The sequence below is a fragment of the Paroedura picta genome, chromosome 1, assembly GCF_049243985.1.
Source record: "Paroedura picta isolate Pp20150507F chromosome 1, Ppicta_v3.0, whole genome shotgun sequence".
Classification (NCBI taxonomy): domain Eukaryota; kingdom Metazoa; phylum Chordata; class Lepidosauria; order Squamata; family Gekkonidae; genus Paroedura; species Paroedura picta.
Genome location: NC_135369.1, coordinates 29,574,632 through 29,593,715, shown reverse-complemented (window position 1 = coordinate 29,593,715; position 19,084 = coordinate 29,574,632). Strand labels below are relative to the sequence as shown.

Here is a 19,084-nt window from a genome sequence, read left to right as displayed (position 1 = left end):
CAGCAGAGGCAGTTCACAAAGACAGCTTACATTGATTTGGTGCAGAGAAGCCAGATGATGTAAATACATGTGTGAATTTGGCCATATAACTACTCTAGCAAGGCCCTACATGCATTATTAACATTTAGCTATCACCATTTCCCTGGAAATAACTGTGAGCTCTGTAGTGGTGGTAAGTGCCAACAAGTTGCAACCAACTTAGGGTGACTTCCTAGGGTTTTCAAGGCAAGAGATGTTCACAGGTGGGTTGCTATTACCTGCCACTGTATTGCAACCATGGACTCCCCATTCAAATGCAAACCAGAAGAAGATCTCATTTGGCAGAGTGTTCTACCAGGTCGTGGCCAGAACCAAGAAGGCACTGGCCCTGAAGAACAGTTTGTTTTTATACCCCGATTTGTACTGCCTGAAGGAGTCTCAAAGCGGCTTACAATCACCGTCTTTTCCTCTCCACACCCTGTGAGATAGATGGGGCAGAGAGAACTGTGACTGGCCCAAGATCACCCAGCTGGCTGCATGTAGAGGCAAATGGGGAATCAAACCGATTCTCCAAATTAGAGTCCATTGCTCTTAATCACTGCACTGCACTGGCTCTCCAGAGGGAATGACTACTTAAACCAGTTTATGACAGTAGTGTGCATGAATGCCACTTTATCTTTGGAGAACAGTGCCTGAATTTAGATTCAGTGGGTAGCCGTGTTGGTCTGAAGCAGCACAACAAGACAAAATCAGAGTCCAGTGGCACCTTTAAGACCAACAAATTTATTCAAGGTGTGAGCTTTCCAGTGCAAGCACTCTTCCTCAGGCTGTGAACTGACCATCATGACAATGGGAATATATAAGCAAAGTTAATCATGATGGTAGTTCATAGTCTGACGAAGAGTGCTTGCATTCGAAAGCTCACTGAATGAATCTTTGTTGGTCTTAAAGGTGCCATTGGGCTCTGATTTTGTTTTGTAGTCCATGAATTTGTTTTCAGCTTCTCATTTGATTGATATTCAGCATGTGATCCAAAGGTTAAAATGAAGTGAAGGGGTTAAGGTGAGCTGTTACAGTTAGGAGCTCTTTATTCATCACCTGTCTTTCATTTTAGAATTAAGTGATAATTGAGGAAGTAGAAGGGGGGATTGTTATCTGTGCTGGGTGGGGCTCATTGGCCCAGTGAACTGTGAGTGGCAGAAACCCGTCTCCACCCTTCACATTGATGGGGTGGCTGGGAACATTCTTGTGTTTACTTTTGGGGCTAGAGTTGGTCTGGGGAGACCCGAGGTCAGATTCTGGTTCAAAGCTGAATGGGGGGTATTGGGCAAGTCAATCTCTGTTAAATCTAGCTCAAAGGATTGAGTGAAGACAAAAAGTTAAAAGATTAAAAGGTACACCACCATGAACTCCTTGGAGAAAGGGCATGATAAAAAGGTGCTATGGCTGATCCATCTGGTCTGCTATTGAGTCTCCCACATAGAGTAAGGTGACCAGATTTTAAGATAGGTAAAGAGGGACACCACTGACCGGGGGATTGCAAGCCTCCAGGCACAGCCTGGAGTTCTGGAATAAAAAATCATAATAAATTAAAAAGCAGACCTGGGAAGCTAAACAGGATTGGCTCCTGATATGGTTTGGATGGGAGACCACCAAGTACTACCAGGGTCATTCTCAGAAACTGTGTCTGTCAGCAGAAGACAATCATGGGCTAAATGGCAATGTGTCTAGAGCCAGTTTGGTGTAGTGGTTAGGAGTGCAGATTTTGGGCTTGCCACAGCACTGATCGAGCAGTAATATCAGGGCTCTCTCAGATCCATTATGCACGGGGGGAATAGCACACATTCGGGGTGGAATGGTGGCGACTAAAATCACCGATAACGCACGGTGCCGGCTGCAACCGGCCACAGCTTCGGTGCACGCCGCTGAAAAAGCAGCATTAGCGAAATGTGGTAGAAAGCGCAGCTTCCGGGTGACCGGGGCGCAACCAGAAGCGGCACCGGGATCACTGCGTGCATAATCGGTTACTCTGGGTTTTGCTGCCATTGCGCCCTGTCCCGTACGTAACCAGTGTGCTTCGCGTCTTCCCCCTCCGCATTTTCCATGTGATCCGAAATCGCCGTTTCGGCGGCCGTGCATAATGGGCCTCAGCCTCACCCACCTCACAGGGTGTCTGTTGTGGGGAGAGGAAAGGGAAGGTGACTATAAGCTGCTTTGAACCTCCCTTGGGTAGAGAAAAGCGGCATATAAGAACCAATTCTCTTCTTCTTTCTTCTTCTTCCTTCTTCCTTCTTCCTTCTTCCTTCTTCCTTCTTCCTTCTTCCTTCTTCCTTCTTTCTTCTTTCTTCTTTCTTCTTTCTTCTTTCTTCTTCTATCCCTTGCTTCATATATTTGGGAACGGAGGGGGCAATCAGTGTGGTGGGGCATCCCTCCAGTTCCGGTGGGCATAGAGTGGCCGTGGAGGCATGCGACAGAGCGGCTTCAACTTCTCAAGCTACATGCAGTGCTCTCCAGAAGCCAGGGGCACAGTTTGCAATGGTTCTCTGCTGGCGTTGTGTAGAGTTGTCTACTCTGGGTTCAGAAAGACCTGGAGATTTGAGGGTGGGGCCTGGGAGAGTGGGGTTTCAGGAGGGGAGGGACCTTGGTAGGGCAGGAGGCCATGCAGTCCACCTTCAAGGGCAGCTGTTTTCTCCAGAAGTGAAATAAATGTTTTAAATAAATAAAAAACGAATCAATCATTTTTACAGTCTGGAGATTAGTTAGGTGGGATGCAGGAATTTCATAATAGTTGCCAGGAATTTGCTGTCCCTCCATCCCCAAGTCTACCGGCAAGAGTAATGTGCTGTCACCTGCCAATCTCACCTGCCACACATTATCTATCGCTGACCTTTCGCCGTGCTGGTGAAAACATACCTGTAGGCATGTAAAAAGGGTTCTTTGTTTCTATCTTGGAAAGAGGCTCTGGGATAGATGGGGCCTACAGTATATCTAAGGGAAATTCATAGGTTCACCCATAAATAGAATAGGGTTACCAGCCAAGTACCGGCAACCCCAGAATCCTGATATTCAGGATGATGGCAACGAATGAACCTGGAAGTGATGTCACTGTATCACTGTGGTATTCTAGGATTCCTCTCACTTCCAGGTTTCTACTGGAAGAGAGGTCGTGGCATTGCTGCAATGCCATCTCTCCCATTTTATTCAATGGAGTAGTAGCAAGAGCCTGGGTTCCCCAGCCCCCTAGTGGAAAACCATAAACAGGCATGAAGGGGAGCATCACCCCACACTTTTCTCATTGCCTTTCTTGTCCTCTTTCCACAGGGATGTGAAATGCCAAGCATCATTACCTCACCAGATGCGTGAACATAGGCGTGGGGGGGACAGATCGTTTAACCCATGCTTGTCCAGGTCAAGGCCTTGCAGGAAAGGCACAGAACTTTATTTGGTGCCAAAAAGAAAATTCTAAGAGCCAGACTCTCTTCTGTTGCTGGTCCCTGAAAGGCTCCGGTAGCCATTCTGGAAGGGAGGTGGTGCATCACATCCCGGCAGCTCTGCAAAATTGTGCAAGGTTAGTGGCTCTTCTGTGTTTACAGCCATGGGCCCACCTTCTTCTGCCAGAGACAAATACACACCTGCTGTGTGAGGACTGGTTTGAGATGGGGCAATCTTGAGGATTCTGCTAAAGTCTGGAGGGGACAAGGCTATTCCAGGCTGCAGTCAGGGGGCAGCTCCACAGCAATTCCTTGAGAGAGCAGCACATCTGAAGTGCATTAAGGAAAACAAGAAGAAACATGACTTTTTGACACGCTGGGATTGCTGGAGTGCACATTATCCCTGCACCTGTAACTTGATTGTTCTCTAAAATTATGTGACTTAATAGACTTTCACACTTGCCAGATCTTCTCTTTTCTGCATTGGATTTGGAATAAATGACCTTTGTGGGATCCGCTTTTGAACTTGATTCAAATAGATCACTGCAGAATGCTTTGTAAATTTAGAGACGATGAAATCTGGGGATGTTGTTGAAGTATTTAGAAGAGTAAAACCTAAAGCAAACTGAATTCCAGACGGTTTTGCTCCGTTCACCTGGGTGCGTATGCTAGACAATGGCCAATAAGATCCATGTACATTTGGGGAAAATGATTCTAGCTATGATTTAAATTGTGACTAAGTCATGAAAAAGATCTTCAGGAGATGGGAAGTACTGAAGACGTCAACTCTTTATCTTGCCATAAAAATAGCAGTGATAGGAGAAGAAGTGAAAATATAATGGCCTTATGTGAGTATACAGTCCGTTTTCAGATTTCTGCTTGGTCTTTCACCTGCGGGGAAAAAATAAAACAAAACTGGAGCAAGTGGAGAACAGAGAAACACTGGCAACAAAACTGAGACAAGTAAGGAAGTGTCCTTTGGATCAAGAGGTGAGGCATGCGAAAGATTCAGAATCCATGAGCTTTGACCAGAGGGAGTCCTTCTCAATCTTATGTTGTTACACTCTCAAACTGAATCCCACAATCATGATTTTCACATTTTCCATTTAAAAGAAACTCATTATGAGCAATGCTATTGGTATGTATTTGCTTAATACAGCTAGATTATTTTTAATCACTAGGTTTTGTATGAACACAGACTGATATGGAGTTGGTGCAGCAATATCTGATATTTTGCTGGAGATCTGAACTTTAGTCTCTTTTATTTTATTTATGTTTAAATTTATTAGTTGCCGTTCTTCACCAAGATTAGCTTGCAGCGACTTACAACACAGAGAAATACAGTATAACATTAAAGTAAAAACCCCAATTAATAAAATCAGTACAATCAAATACCCTACAAGTGGCAACCGAATCGCTGCATTTCCACCTCCCTCTCTGGTGATGGCTCCAAAAACAGTGAGCCCCCCCCTCCCATAAGACCCCATGTATCAGGTGCATGAAAGACGTAATGCCAGATATTATATCATGCATGAGAAGGGAAAAACACTCTTAATCTATATTATCATCTGTAAAATGGGCAGTCTGGAAAACTGTCTTGCAGCACTGTTCTGGACATCTGTCATTTGTTTTCAGTGACCCTGGCTCATGAGAACTTCCTTGTGGATATTGACAATTGTGAGAAAATTACAAGAGGGTCTGCACTTGTAGCTCTCTGCAAACTGGGGGTGTACATTCAGTATATCCAAGATGAAAAAATAGTTCAAAATACCTTATTGTTATTTCCTGGCTATTCTTTCAGCCAGATACAGATTGGAGCTGCATTTTGGGTATATGAAATGACCACCTTGGAAAAAATGCCAAAATATTCAGGATTTATCAAGGTGACTGAATAGTCATATTTAAAGGGCTTGCTGTCCATTTAAATGCCTTCACCCATTCGTTGCTTACAGAAGGCATTTAAAGAAGCAGCAAGTTATTTAAATGGCTTTGAGTTCACTTGCAACTTGCAAAAGCCATTTGAAGGAGTCTATAGAATTGGACCTCCTGCTGGTCCAATCTTTTTGAAACACGGGTTTTCAGAGACACCAGCAGCTATGCCACAAATCTGATGCCTCTACCTCAAAAACAGCCCCGTCAAGAGCCCCAGTTACCCCTAGATCGATTCTCCATTACATCCTCTGGAGTATAATGGAGCTGAAAATTTTTGGGAATCTCAAATATTCGGAAATGCCAATATTTTTCAGTTTCAAAATGATGGGGTTTTTTTGCCCACATCTACTGATAACTACTTCATACACAATCACCCTTTTCACATGATGATGCTTTCTTTACTGTTGCTTCCACTATCAGCCGTAAATGGAATTATTCTGGTCATTCTGGAAATGACAGTATTAAAGCTGCCGTATGTTAGTGCACTGAGCATATAAGACTCTTGCCGCTTTGGGGTTCAATGATATCCTTATCCATAATTTTTAAAAACCCAGCTTCAGCTATTGCTATAATTGCCTTGGTTCCGACCCCCTGCATTGCCCTTCCCCAAACATGTGAAATATCAATGAGGGCATTGTCTCCTGCCCCAGTTTCCCCATGCGCACATTGCACACTTTGCTGAATGCTGGCTACTATCTCTCTGGCACAGAAACAAAGGGGAAGCTATGCTAACGTGTTGCTGGCTGGGCCTTGGGACTGGAAACAAAAGAGGACCATTCAGAGTTAGAGCCCCAGGGTAGCCCATTGGTTGCAATGATTCCTGGGAGACTGGCTGCCGTGGAGCAAAGGATATGGCAGCTAGAGACCAGACAGGATCCGAAAAATGTGAATAACGGATGGTTGCCTTTTGGAACCAGTAGGGGTCTTTCGTCCTGCTGCTGCCTTGGGATGAGGAGGGTTTTGAAACCATTCAAAAATGGAAATGTCCTTACCCAATTTATCAGGGACAATAGTGAGTGGCATTCAAGCCACAGGCAAGTAGGCATCTGCCTCCTCCATGGGCATTCTGGATGTCTGTCTTGGGCATGGCCCACTCCCCTGCTGCCCTCCTCCCAGCTGCACACTTGCAAGCACACTGTCCTCAACCACTGGCACTGCCCGGTAGTGTGCAGTGCTAGCATCTATGCGTGCAGGTGGGGAGGGGGCTCACTTGTGGGTGACTTTGGGGCTCTAATTATGGGAAGGGTACAGGAGAGGGGGGCCCTTCCAAAAATCTGAAACCACCCCTAGTCACCATGCACCAGGCAAGCTGCACTGGAATGGGGAGGGGGGAGTTCTGCATGTACAATATCACAGGCCTAACGTATGATTATAATCGTATGATTATTACTAGTTATTTCCAGTTGATGCATTAAGGACTTCTGTGAGCCCAGAGTACCTATAGGCCAGCAGTGGCCAAACTGTGGCTCTCTAGATGTCCCACAGGGGCTCATGGGAATTGTAGTCGATGGACATCTAGAGAGCCACAGTTTGGCCACCCCTGCCACAGACTGTGGGGAGCGGCCTGCTGCGTCCACGTTTCTGTGCTCTGGTCCAGCTTCCTTGTAATCGGACAGATATGAACAATGCCACGTAGAGTTTGCATGGGCATATTTCTGTCATTAAGTCCCTCCCAATGCAGAGAGAAAGGAGCAACACTTATCCTCAGGGGAGGCTCCCTGTTGTGCCTCTCTATGAATCCCTACTCCAGCCTTGCTGCCTTTCAATCAGGAAATGTATCCAAATCATGCAACGTTGCAGAAAGTGAGTTCCTGGGGGGGGGGGGTAGGTTATACATTCTTTAGTAAAGTAAAATGGGAAGGCTGTAACTTTGTGTCTCCAGTTTTAATTCAGGAGGAGAGAAGCATGCTTCTGCTTTCTGGATTTCTGAAATGCTGTCCTGAATACTGCTGGCCAATGGACGGTGGTGCCCGATGCAGCCCCTTTGTCTCTACTATGACGGCCGCCGGACGAAGCCCCCAACAATCCCCTCCACACTTCACTGCTTTGAACTCCAGCCCAAATCTGCCCGGTTGTGCTTTAATAATGGCTGGATTAGATTGGTGGGATTATTGTTAATTAGTGTTAAATTGTATTCCCACCTGAGGGTTGTGTGCATACGTGTGTGTGTGTTTAACGACCCTGAGCATATTTGCCATGCTGCCTTTCCGCACGGCAGGCCCTGCCGCTTCAGATGATGGAGACTGCAGTGCTTAAAAAAGACAGATGAATGGACCCTGCAAAACCTAAGAAGTCTTCCCGTGAACAACCAGCCTTTACCAACCTCCAGGTGGGTCCTGGGGGTCTCCTGGAATTTTCACCTCCCCTCCAGACTAGAGCTCAATTTCTCTGGTGAAAAATGGCAGTTTTGAAAGGCGGACTCTATGGCATTGAATTATTACTGATCTCTCTTACCTTCCGAAATTCTGCTCCCCCCCCGACACTCCCCCCAAACCTCCAGGAATTCCCCAAGCTGGAATTGGGAACCCTAAGTGTGTGTGTGTGTGGGGGGGGGGTGGGATTGTGATTTGGGAGTTGTTGGTTCTTGATCCCCACCTGTTACTGGTGTTCTTGTGAATAGTTTATTATGTTGCATGGATATGTACTTTATATCAGTGGTCCCCAACCTTTTTATCACTGGGGACCGGTCAACGCTTGACAATTTTACTGACATCCGGGGGGGTAGTCTTTTGCCGCCTGAGCCCCTGCTCCCCTTGCTTTCCCGCTGGTGCCCTTGACTTCCCACCGCCCGCTGGGGGGAGCTGTCAGCAGCAGCTGCGCAGTGCCACGCCGAGGGGGAGCCCCAGCTATGGCGGCCGCCAGAGAGCACCAAAGGGGAGCCGGTGGCAGAGTGGCTGGGCAGCCCCCAGGGAGGAGGAGCCGCGGCCCGGTACCAACTGATCTATGGACCAGTACCGGACCACTGCTTTATATAACTATTTTTTACATGGTACATCCTGTATTCCCTAGCCCCTTGATCCTTTTTTGATGGGAGGAGTGTGTGTCAAACCTCCTACCGAAATATTTGCCTAGCATCTGAAGAAGGGACCTCCAGTCCAAAAAAGCTTCTGCTGAAGTAAATGTTGGTCCATTTTTCAGACTTCTGCTTATTTTAGCCAGCCAGGGTAGATGATGCTGAGGTGGATGGACCAATGGCCTTATTCTGAGTCAGAGCATTGATCTTTGAAGGTCAGTATCGCCTGCTGGCAGTGGCTCTGCAGGGTCTCAGGTACAGGCCCATCACATCTCCTGCTGGAATAAACTGTGTTAGTCTTCGGGGTATCACTTGACTTCGGTTTTACTTTGCCACAACAGATGCACACAGTTCGCTCACTGGAATGATTATTAAAGCCACCGTGCACTGGTGGTTGAAGCTGAAACCTGCATGCAAACTAGATGCTCTACCACTGAGCCACAGCCCTATCCTGGTCATGTGCCGCAGCCCCAATGCGGGAGATCAGGAACTGTTGTGCTTTCACTGACCTGAAATCAGCGACTTTGCCCTAGGTCACCCACTGAGCTGGAAAACCTGCCCCCCAGCAAAATTCTTCTCTGTACAAATTGCCCAAGGTCTTTCAAAGCCCTCCCGCTTCCCCATAGAGCTCAGAGTTTGCTTAGAGCTGGTGGTATTTTTAGAATTTCTGTCACGGGCATTCTGCCAACAGCATGCCCAGGCCAGGTCTGTGCCCGAGTGGAACTGAAATGCCAAACCTCCATTGCGGCAGCTCGGCTGTAAATGAATAAACGGCTGATAAGGGTAGTCAATAAGAAACTCCCCAGATTTCACTGTAGGGAGTATCGATCTCACTTTAGCCAGCGTGATGTTCTGGTTAAGATTGGTGGCTTCTGATCTGGAGAGCTGAGTTGGATTCCCCACTCCTCCACATGCAGCCAATAGGGTGGCCTTGGGCCAGTCACAGCACTGATAATGCTGTTCTCATGGAGCAGTATTGTCAGGGCTCTCTCAGCCCCACTTACCTCACAGGGTGCCTGTTGTGGGGAGAGGAATGGGAAGGTGATTGTAAGGTGCTTTGAGACTCCTTCTGGTAGAGAAAAGTGGGGTATAAAAACCAACTCCTCTTTATCCTGACTTTTTCCAGAGTCCTGAGAAGCACACAAGATCCCCTTCCCTTTCTCTGTTTTAACCCCGTGGAGCACCTTAAAGGCCAACTAATGCCACACCCAGCAGTGCTGTGTGCACAAGTGATAGGTATGCCTGGGTGTCCCCCACAGGGACTCTTTGAGGTCAGAAAGACAGAGCAAAGCCCCTTTTCCTTAAGCACCGTGGCACCGATCCAAATTGGGCCTCAACATGTCCAGGGAGGAAACTGAATTCTCAGCACCGGACTCCAAAGGCATGCCTGATCATGTGGAAACCAGGAGGGACCGGGCCAAAACAGAACGTATAATTTGGCCTCAGGCTGAACAAGAATCACTGGCTCCAAGAGCCATATTGGCAGAGCTAGGATGAACAGGGGTCTCCTCTAGGGACGCCAGCCTCCAAGTGGGACATGGAGATCCCCCAGAATCAGTTCCCCTGGAGAAAAGGGATGCTTTGGAGCAGGGGGAGTCAGACTGCGGCTGTTTGACTACCCCTGCTTTGGAGGATGAACTCTGTGGCATCATACCTTACTGAGTCCATGTCCTCCCCAGGCTCCATCCCTGAACCTCCAGGTATTTCCAAGCCTGGATCTGGCAGCCCTACCCCCCCCCCATTCACTCCCCCAGTGGCCTGTGGGGACCCGGCAACCCCGCCCTCCCCATTGTGATCCATTTACTCTAACTATGCAACACTGACTGGAAGAAGGCTGTGACATCCCTGTTCCCCAGGGCTGCCAGCCTCTAGATGGGGCTTGAAGAGCTCCTAAGATGACAACTGGTGTCCAGACTTCAGAGTTCAGTCCCCCCAATGAAAATGGCTGATTTGGAGCTTTATGGCACTGTACCCCACTGAGGTTCTCCCTTTCGCCCTCCTAAGCCCTTCCTTGGCCCAGCTCCTCCCTCAAATCTCCAGGAATTTCCCAAAGCAGAGTGGACAGCCCTATGGGAAGTCCAGGCTGGTCCGGCCAAAGTGTGCCTGCTGGGCTAGGCGTGATTATCAGGGACACCCCAGGCCTTCCAGCACAGTCTTCCCAAGGAGGGTTTCATATTCTTCAGTGGGTTAAGAATTTGCTTTCCCCCTGGCAAACTAGGAACACATGTTCAAGTGGGTGGGAGGAGGAGGGGAGGAAAGTTTTCACAAAGACCAGTCCTGAACAGAGTGTCTGAAACAGAACTCCAGAGAGAGGATACCTCTGCATACTGCTGCCCACAGTACAGGGATAGGTTGGGCCTTGGTTCCCTGCATGTGGTTCTTCCAGGGGCATCTGTGGGAAGCAGGATACTGAGTAGTTTGGCAGGGCTGACTAGGGTTATTATGGCTGTGCATACTGTGGATGAGAAAAATAATTTGAATTCTGCATCCTGCCAATCCAAAGCCCACGCAAACCGGATCTCAGAAGCTAGTATTTGGATGGGAGACTAGTATTTGGATGGGAGACCTTCAAAGATTTGGGTGGTAGTTTCTCCAAGGAACATTAGGGGTCAAGGCACAGAGGCAGGCAATGGCAAACCACCTCTGAGCGTGCCTTTCCTGGCTTCCACACAATCCTCAGATTCCACCTGGGAATTTTGCCCCCCTTGACCCACTTGGCGTCCATTTTGGAGGGTAGATTCCACAAACCACCATGCTCAATACAAGCGCGACATGTGGAGCTGACATAATTTGTTTCCTCATCTGAACCTCTCTGCTCACTGCTGCTTCTACAGCAGGGGCACCTTTTCTTGCCCGCATGTGGAACCAGCCTTGGCTGCAGCATGAAAAAGCAGCTGCCACAGGCTGTTCCGAAATACAGGAACATCACTGTTGCTGCTCAGGTTGCCAGCTCCAGGTAGGGAAATACCCGAAGAGCTTGTGGGTGGAGCATGAAGAGGGCAGGGCATGGAGATGGGAGGGGCTTCAATGGGGTATAATGAGATGAAGCCCACCTTGTCTCCAGGGGAACTGATTTCTGTTGCCTGGAGTTGTAATAACAGTAAGATCTCCAGGCAACACCTGAAGGTTGAGGATGAAGAATAGGTATGACAACGATGCTGTAAAATAAAGTCTGTTTAATCCAAAAAAACTCCAATCTCTGTTTTGTATGAATCTTGGAGCCAGCCAGAACGAGGTCCGGAGTTCATGCTCATTTTCATAAGACCAAACTTTCATCAGTGACTTGCTCCTACATAAATTATGAATATTACAATATATTCATCCTACCAAGGATTTTTAATTTCAAAAACCACCCCTACATACCTTAGTCAATGTCTTTCAGTGCTAGTATTAAAAAGTTTCACCCTGTTTGCCATTTCTTTTGATATCCTGATCTATGAACAGGATTCTCCACTTACTTTTGAGCCGGTATATATAGTATTGATATTTGGAGGTATGTATATTTACAGTGGATTTATATTACATTGTGAATACATTAATATATGGCTTACACATAATGGATATCTTTATGTTATATAAATTTTTCTAAGAGTGGAATTTTGAATATTTAGAAAAGTGCAAGAGGAACTTCCTCCACAGGAAACTGGCTTCTAGAATTTCCATATCTGATCTTCTAGATCTGGCCTGATGGGACACAGAGGGCTTTTCCAGAGTTAACTGTTTGTATATTTTTTGAATGTTTGGTTTGAGTGCCTAGTAAGTAAAACATAAATTCCAGACTCTGTTGAATGTGTATGTATGTGTGTCATAGTTTGCTGCTCAATAAACTGTACTGTGGCTCAGAGTGGTAAGGCAGCAGACATGCAGTCTGAAGCTCTGCCCATGAGGCTGGGAGTTCAACCCCAGCAGCCAGCTCAAGGTTGACTCAGCCTTCCATCCTTCCGAGGTCGGTAAAATGAGTACCCAGCTTGCTTTTGGGGGGTAAAATGGTAATGACTGGGGAAGGCACTGGCAAACCACCCCGTATTGAGTCTGCCATGAAAACGCTAGAGGGCGTCACCCCAAGGGTCAGACATGACCCGGTGCTTGCACAGGGGATACATTTACCTTTACCTTTAGATCTTGTTGATTCCACAGGAAATGCTACATGGACTACTGAAAGGACCATAACAGTTTCTCCAAGGGAAATATGGAGCACTTGCCCTTGTGATGGACCTAGGAACATCCATGCCTGCCACTGAATGATGCCTATGCCAGCTGATCATGACATTATAGTCACCAGCCAACCAGTGCTATGCGCACATATCTAAGGTTAATGAAGAAACTGTGCAGGAGTGACCTATCAAGAGCTTCTGGGGGCAAATGTGCAATTGTTTCATGTATCGTTGACTAGTTTTAATGTAAACCGCCCTGAGCCTTCGGGGAGGGTGGTATATAAATCTAAATAAATAAATAAATGACCCTGTTTGGTGCAGGCTGGGCAGGAAAATACACAAGTGTATATTGTTAGCAAGAAGGAAAAAACACAGATATAAGAATCTGCCATGAAATCTCTAGAGGGCGTCACCCCAAGGGTCAGACATGACCCGGTGTTTGCACAGGGGATACCTTCACCTTTACCTAAGAATATATATCACTTGATCTTATTTATAGTAAGGCCATTGTGACATAATGGGAACAAAATGTCTTCCGTGTTCCACACTTCCTTTTTCAAAGGCTTCCATTTTGCTTGCATTTATTGTTGGCAGGTTATTCATTGAAAATGGGTTGAAGCAATGATAAAAATCATTAAAATTTGCTGTTGACCCCTAGAAGACAAGCATCACCTCCCCTTCCCTAAGCTTCTCCATTTCCAAGATCAGCAGCTATTGCATCCAAGGAAGGTACTGCTGCCAACCCAGGGAAACAATCATGAAAAATAGCATTATAGGATACAGTCCAGACCCTGAGATTGGAATTCGTTTGCCTTGAAATGTTAAAAATATGGCCTCTCCTTCCAAGTGGGAGTTACGTTGCAAGTTCTCTCATGTTTCCCTCAGCAGCTACACGATAAGGCTACTTATTTTTGGATGCTATCCTGTGATTCTACAGGAGTGCAGAAGAGCTGCACAGCGCTAGCTTCAAGATGTTGCCCTCTCCTTCTTTCAATAAAAGCACATTTTTATCTAGCCATGGCGAAAGTGACGCTTGAAGCGTGTGGGCAGATCGGGCCAAAGTTTCAGGGACAGCCGGATTAGACTGCTGTCCTGTTTCCTCGATGAGGCCACTTGGAGAAAAATTCTGGAAATCACAGTTGTTTCAGAATGCACTGGCAAAAAAACTAACAAAGGGCTATTGAAGAATATTTTATTCAGTATGGAATTTTCAACCATTTTCTAGTTCATTTCGAGGCCCAGTTCTATACCTTCATTAGGACCCTTCATATCCCATGACCCTTATTAGTGGGTGCTTCTTCCTATGCTTTTCTAATGCTCTTTTAATGTGTTTGTGTTTCTAATATGAGCAATTTAGCTATCTATTACCTGCCTTTGTCTCCAACAGGGATCCAAAACAGCTTTCAATGACGTTCTCCCCTTCTCCATTTTGTCCTTATCACCACAACAACCTTGTGAGGTAGGTTATGAGGAATGACTGACTGAAGATCACCCAGCAAGCTTCCGTGGCAGCACAGAGATTTGAACTCAAGTCTCCCAGATCCTAGTCTGACATTCTAACCACTGCACCACATTAGGGTTGTGAGCTCCAGGTTCAGGAATTCCTGGAGATTTGGGGCTGGTGCCTGGGGAGGGCAGAGTTTCAAGAGAGGAGGGAGCTCAGCAGGGACATGGTGTCATAGAGTCAACCCTCCAAAACTGCCATTTTCTAATGGGAAACTGATCTTGTAATCTGGAGCTGAGTTAGAATTCCAGGAGAACTCCAGAACCCACCTGGAGACTGGAAACCTTACACTGCTTTGGTTCTCGCCACATCGGAAGAAGCGACCTCTGACTGACAGAAGCCTTTGCTTGAATGAATTCTGTTAATTTCTGGATTGCCACCGGTCTCCTGTTTAATTTTGATGCAATAAAACAAAGTTGCCAAACTCTAGGTGGGGCCTGAAGATCACCCAGAATTACAACTGATCTCCAGATTGCAGCAATCAGTTCCCCTGGAGGAAATGGACACTTTGGGGGAGGGTCTGTGTGACTCTAAACCCACAGAGGTCCTCCCCTCCCCTGACAAACCCTGTCCTTGCCAAGATCCACTCCCAAATATCCAGGATTTTCCCAGTCTGGAACTGGCAACCCTACAAGTGGCATCTCTTCTGGAATGTTCATTTGGTTCATGTGCAAATTAAGGATGTCAGCTTACATAGACCAGTTCCCCTAGAGAAAATGGGGGCTGTGGAGGGTGGACTCAGTGGCATTCTACCCCACTGAGGTCCCTGCCCTCCCCAGGCTCCATCCCCAAATCTCCAGGAGTTTCCCAACCTGGAGCTGGCAACCTTCTCCCCAATCCTGCTCTGTTGGCCAGGAGGGGCCCTGTAAATCCTAATATAAATTGATTTAGTTCACTGGTCAACAGGCAAGACTTTGGTTTTTCTACTTTGCCCTGTTTGTGTTCTGTAGGCTTGCCCTTTCTGCCCTAGGTGCTTGCACTGAAGGAACGGGGAGGGGATTTGCAGCCAGAAAGGCCTTCACTGCAGCCTCCCCACCTACCTGGCCTGCCTCAAGCTGTGGAACAAGTTCCTTGTTGGTGTTGTTGCTCTTCTTTTAACCTTCCCAAGAAGGTGTCAAATTGATCCCTCTTTAGGGCTGAGTTATTTTTTTCTTTTGCTGCCACTGAAGCCGGTGGCTGTGTTGCTGAATTTGGTTGCTGCCTGGTCTGGTCGTTGTCATCTTCAGGCCTTGAGCTTTTATGACAATCGGCTTCCATAAATCAACCTCACCTCTTTGTTGGCTGTGTCCGAGTAGTTAACAGCATAAAGGGCTCCTCGGTTACCATGTCTGCTTGGGAACCCAGAGCCTCATGCTCATAGTGGCCACTCTTCCGCGTGAAGCTGGCCAGTGGGTGCTAAAAAGAGGGAGGGAGGGAGGTTTCACAGAGACTTGACCTTTGAGAGCCTGGCTGCCGATCAGCCAAAAGCCCTGTACCTGCTCCGTAGACATGGCACAAATGATTGGGAGACAGCTGGCTGGCCGTTTCCCTGATCCCTCACCCTGATGTCACCAGTCCCTTAGCAGTGACAACCTGCCTCCTTCCCCAATGGAGAATCAAAAACGGTTTGCATAGTTTGTTTATTTATCTATCTTTATATTTATATACCACCGCTCTCAAAAGTCTCGTGGCAGTTTACAGAGATTCATAAGAACAATAACATCCCATTGTCGTTGTTAGGTGCGAAGTCATGTCCGATCCATCGCGATCCCATGGACAATGATCCTCCAGGCCTTCCTGTCCTCTACCATTCCCCGGAGTCCATTTAAATTTGCACCGACTGCTTCAGTGACTCCATCCTGCCACCTCATTCCCATAAAAAAAACATTAAACATAATTAAACACAATATCACGATGGCAGATAATAACCCACTCCCCTCCCCCCGTCCAGCAAGGTCTATTACTCTCTATCTGGGAGTGAGGGACTTTGTTGGTTTCGGCTAGAGATCCACAGCTGACAGCGCTGGGACTCTGCCCTGGCCTCAACCATTAGCTTGGCGGAAGAGCTCCATCTTGCAGGCCCTGCCGAAAGCTGACAAATCCCGCAGGGCCCATAGCTCTTCCGGGAGCTCGTTCCACCAGGTTGGGGCCAGGGCTGAAAAAGCCCTGGCCCTAGTCGAGGCCAGGCATATGTCCCGGGGGCCCGGGACCATCAGTAAATTTATACCCACAGAGCGAAGAGCCCTGTGGGGGGCATAAGCAGATTAGCAGTCCTGCATATAAGCCGGACCCAGTCCGCTATAGCCTTAAAAGGTTAAAACCAGAACCTTAAACTTGATCTGGAAGCAGATTGATAACCAGTGCAGATGGCGTAGCACCGGCTGAATATGGGCCCTCCAAGATGTTCCAGCGAGGACTCTTGCAGCCGCGTTCTGTACCAGCTGCAATTTCCGGGTCAAAGCCAAGGGTAGGCCCGCATAGAGCGAGTTACAGTAGTCTAGTCTGGAAGTGACTGTTGCATGAATCACTGTCGCCAAGTGTTCGGAGGGCAGGTAAGGCGCTAGTAGCCGCGCTTGGCACAGATGAAAAAATGCCGTTCGGGCTACTTTTGTGACCTGAGCCTCCATGGAAAGGGAGGCATTAAGGTCACACCCAAGTTCCTGGCTTCTGGTGCCGGTGTGAATTGTACCCCATCCAGGCATGGGAGACGTGCTTCCTGATCCTGCCCCCTTCTACCCAGCCACAGGACCTCTGTCTTGGAGGGGCTGAGTCTCAGGCGACTCTGCCTGAGCCATCCAGCTACTGCTTCTAAACATCTGGCAAATGTATCTGGGGGGGAGTCCGGCTGACCATCCATTAGAAAGTAGGGCTGTGTTCTGTAGGCTTGCCTCCATTTTATTGCCCCCTCCCCACTGTTGGAATATGCAAGCTCTGTAGTGTGCATGATTAAGCAGCATTAAAAAATATGCTGTGGGGGCCTGGGAGGAGTTATCTAGTTAACATATTTTGATCAGGAACTTCAAATAATCTCTCCCTGTGGCTCAGTTGGAGTTTTCCTGCTCCTTTGAGTACGCCTCTGGCCTGTTTCTCCCTCCAGAAGCAGAATATTGGTTCCAAAATTCCCAGCAGCCAGGATGAGAGTAACCCCCGATGGAGTGCAGTTCTCTGCACAGGGAACTTGCACCCTGACACAAACACACATGCATTTCTTCTGGATGTGTGCTAGTCACGGAAGGACGTTGGGCTCTTGTGTCAGCCAATGGCAGAGAACTCTCCTATGGCTGGGCATCTTTCTCAGAACTGATGTCACAAGTTCCCCAGTGGTACCTGCGGGGGAGTGGGCATGAAACCACCCTCTGCCATCAGGGCTGCCAACTTGAAGACGCTCCTTCAGCTGACCACTCCTGGGCCCCGGACTTACGTGACAAGCTGCAAGTCCGGGCGGCAGAGGCTGATGTAATTTGAGAGTCTCATGCCCTCTCCCACACACGCACCACTGGAAGATTTGTGAAATGCGTGCTCAGAAGGTGCAGAGTCATAGTAATCATGAGACATATCCTGCACTCAGTCAGCCTGGACGAAAGGACTTGAGAAAGCCAGTGTTATAGACTTGGATCCAACAAAATTGTGCAGCCTGCATATTTAAAGTCTGCTGACACAAACAACCCTATGAGGCAGATTAGGCTAATTAAATAAGTAATAAATAAATATGCCTGGTCTGAGGCTACCTGGTAAACTTCCATGGCAGAGTGGGGATTCCAAATGGCTGTCCAAGTTCATACAGCCCCATTGGGGTCTCATGTAGGGTTGCCAGTTCCCTCTTGGCTACCTGCTGGGGTAGGGGAGGGTTGCCAGTTCCAGACTGGGAAACTCATGGAGATTTATTTGCTGGTGGATCCTGGAAAGGACAACGACCTGAATGGGGTTCAGTGTCATAGAGACCACCCTCCAAAGGATCCAGCTCTAGGTTGGGAAATACCTTGAGATTTTGGGGGTGGAGCTTCAGTGGACATTTTCTCCAAGTGACCTGATCTCTGTTGGCTGGAGATCGGTTGTAATCCCAGGAGATCTCCAGCCACCACCTGGAGGCTGGCATCTGTAGTCATGTGTTCAGAGAGGTGTGCACAATGGCTGCCCCTGCAATTGTCCTCTCCTGGGTGTTCAATCCAAGACAGGTTGAGGCATTTACTGCCTGTGCTAGCTCTTGATAGCGGAAGCTAAAATGGCTGGGGGTGGATTCTGAGCTCATGTTAATCTCCGTTTAATAACACCTATATTTCAATCAACAGATAACACGTAAAAGTTTCAACTTGCCCAAAGTTCTAAGCAGTTCCCAGTAAAAGCCACCTAAAGCCCCACACATATAGAAATCAAGGGAAACAGTACTTAAAATCTAAAATTAATAGGAAGGATGCATTACTCACCCACAATCTATTGACAAAATTTATGCCCTGACTTTCTGCCCTTACCAGAGCTACCAAGAGGGTTAGCAGATCAAAATGTAAATTTAAAAAGTGAAGTAAACCAAACGAAAAGCATCATTAAAAGAATTTAAACCGAGGTAAAAAGTAAACACTTTCCCCCATCTCCAGGAATTCCCCCAGTCCAGAATTGGGAAACGTACCAGGCAGAGTTGAGCATCGTCCCCACATTGGTGGGAACTCAGCCCATAACTGATCTCACCCAGTGGTTTCAGGTAGGCATCGAAAACCACAAAACCTTGTAGGACCCTACAGGCCAACTGGGCCCCACTGTAGGGTAACCACGGCCTCCCAGGTCGCCAGACCCAGGTTGAGAAACGCCAGGAGATTTGGGGGGGGGGGTGTTTGTGTGTGTGGAGGCCAGGGAGCAAAAGGACCGCACTGAGTCCACCCTCCAAAGGGTCCATTTTCTGCAGGGGAGCTGATCTCTGTAGCCTGGAGATGAGCGGGTCCGCTTGGAGCCTGGCCTCCTTCCCCCACTCAGGTGTCTTTGAAAGAGGGAAAAGGCTTGCGTAGCTAATGAGAGTAAGCAGCGTGGACGCCTGTTCTGCACCTCAAGGCCAGAGAGCAAAACCTATCGCGAGAAGCGCCTGGGGCAAAGCCTCCCTTTC

General features: G+C 47.7%; 1 protein-coding gene across 5 annotated transcripts in view; it reads left to right on the top strand.

The window, feature by feature from the left end:
- The window catches only part of LOC143834791 (uncharacterized), a 74,933-nt gene extending 62,400 nt beyond the window's left edge, over positions 1 to 12,533 (top strand). For all 5 annotated transcript variants that reach the window (XM_077331592.1, XM_077331600.1, XM_077331568.1 and 2 more), the window contains exon 6: positions 3,301 to 12,533. In XM_077331592.1, coding sequence (XP_077187707.1) covers positions 3,301 to 3,342 — 42 coding nt within the window. In that variant the 3' untranslated portion in view covers positions 3,343 to 12,533. The remainder of the gene's footprint in view (positions 1 to 3,300) is intronic.
- The last annotated feature ends 6,551 nt before the right edge of the window (positions 12,534 to 19,084 follow it).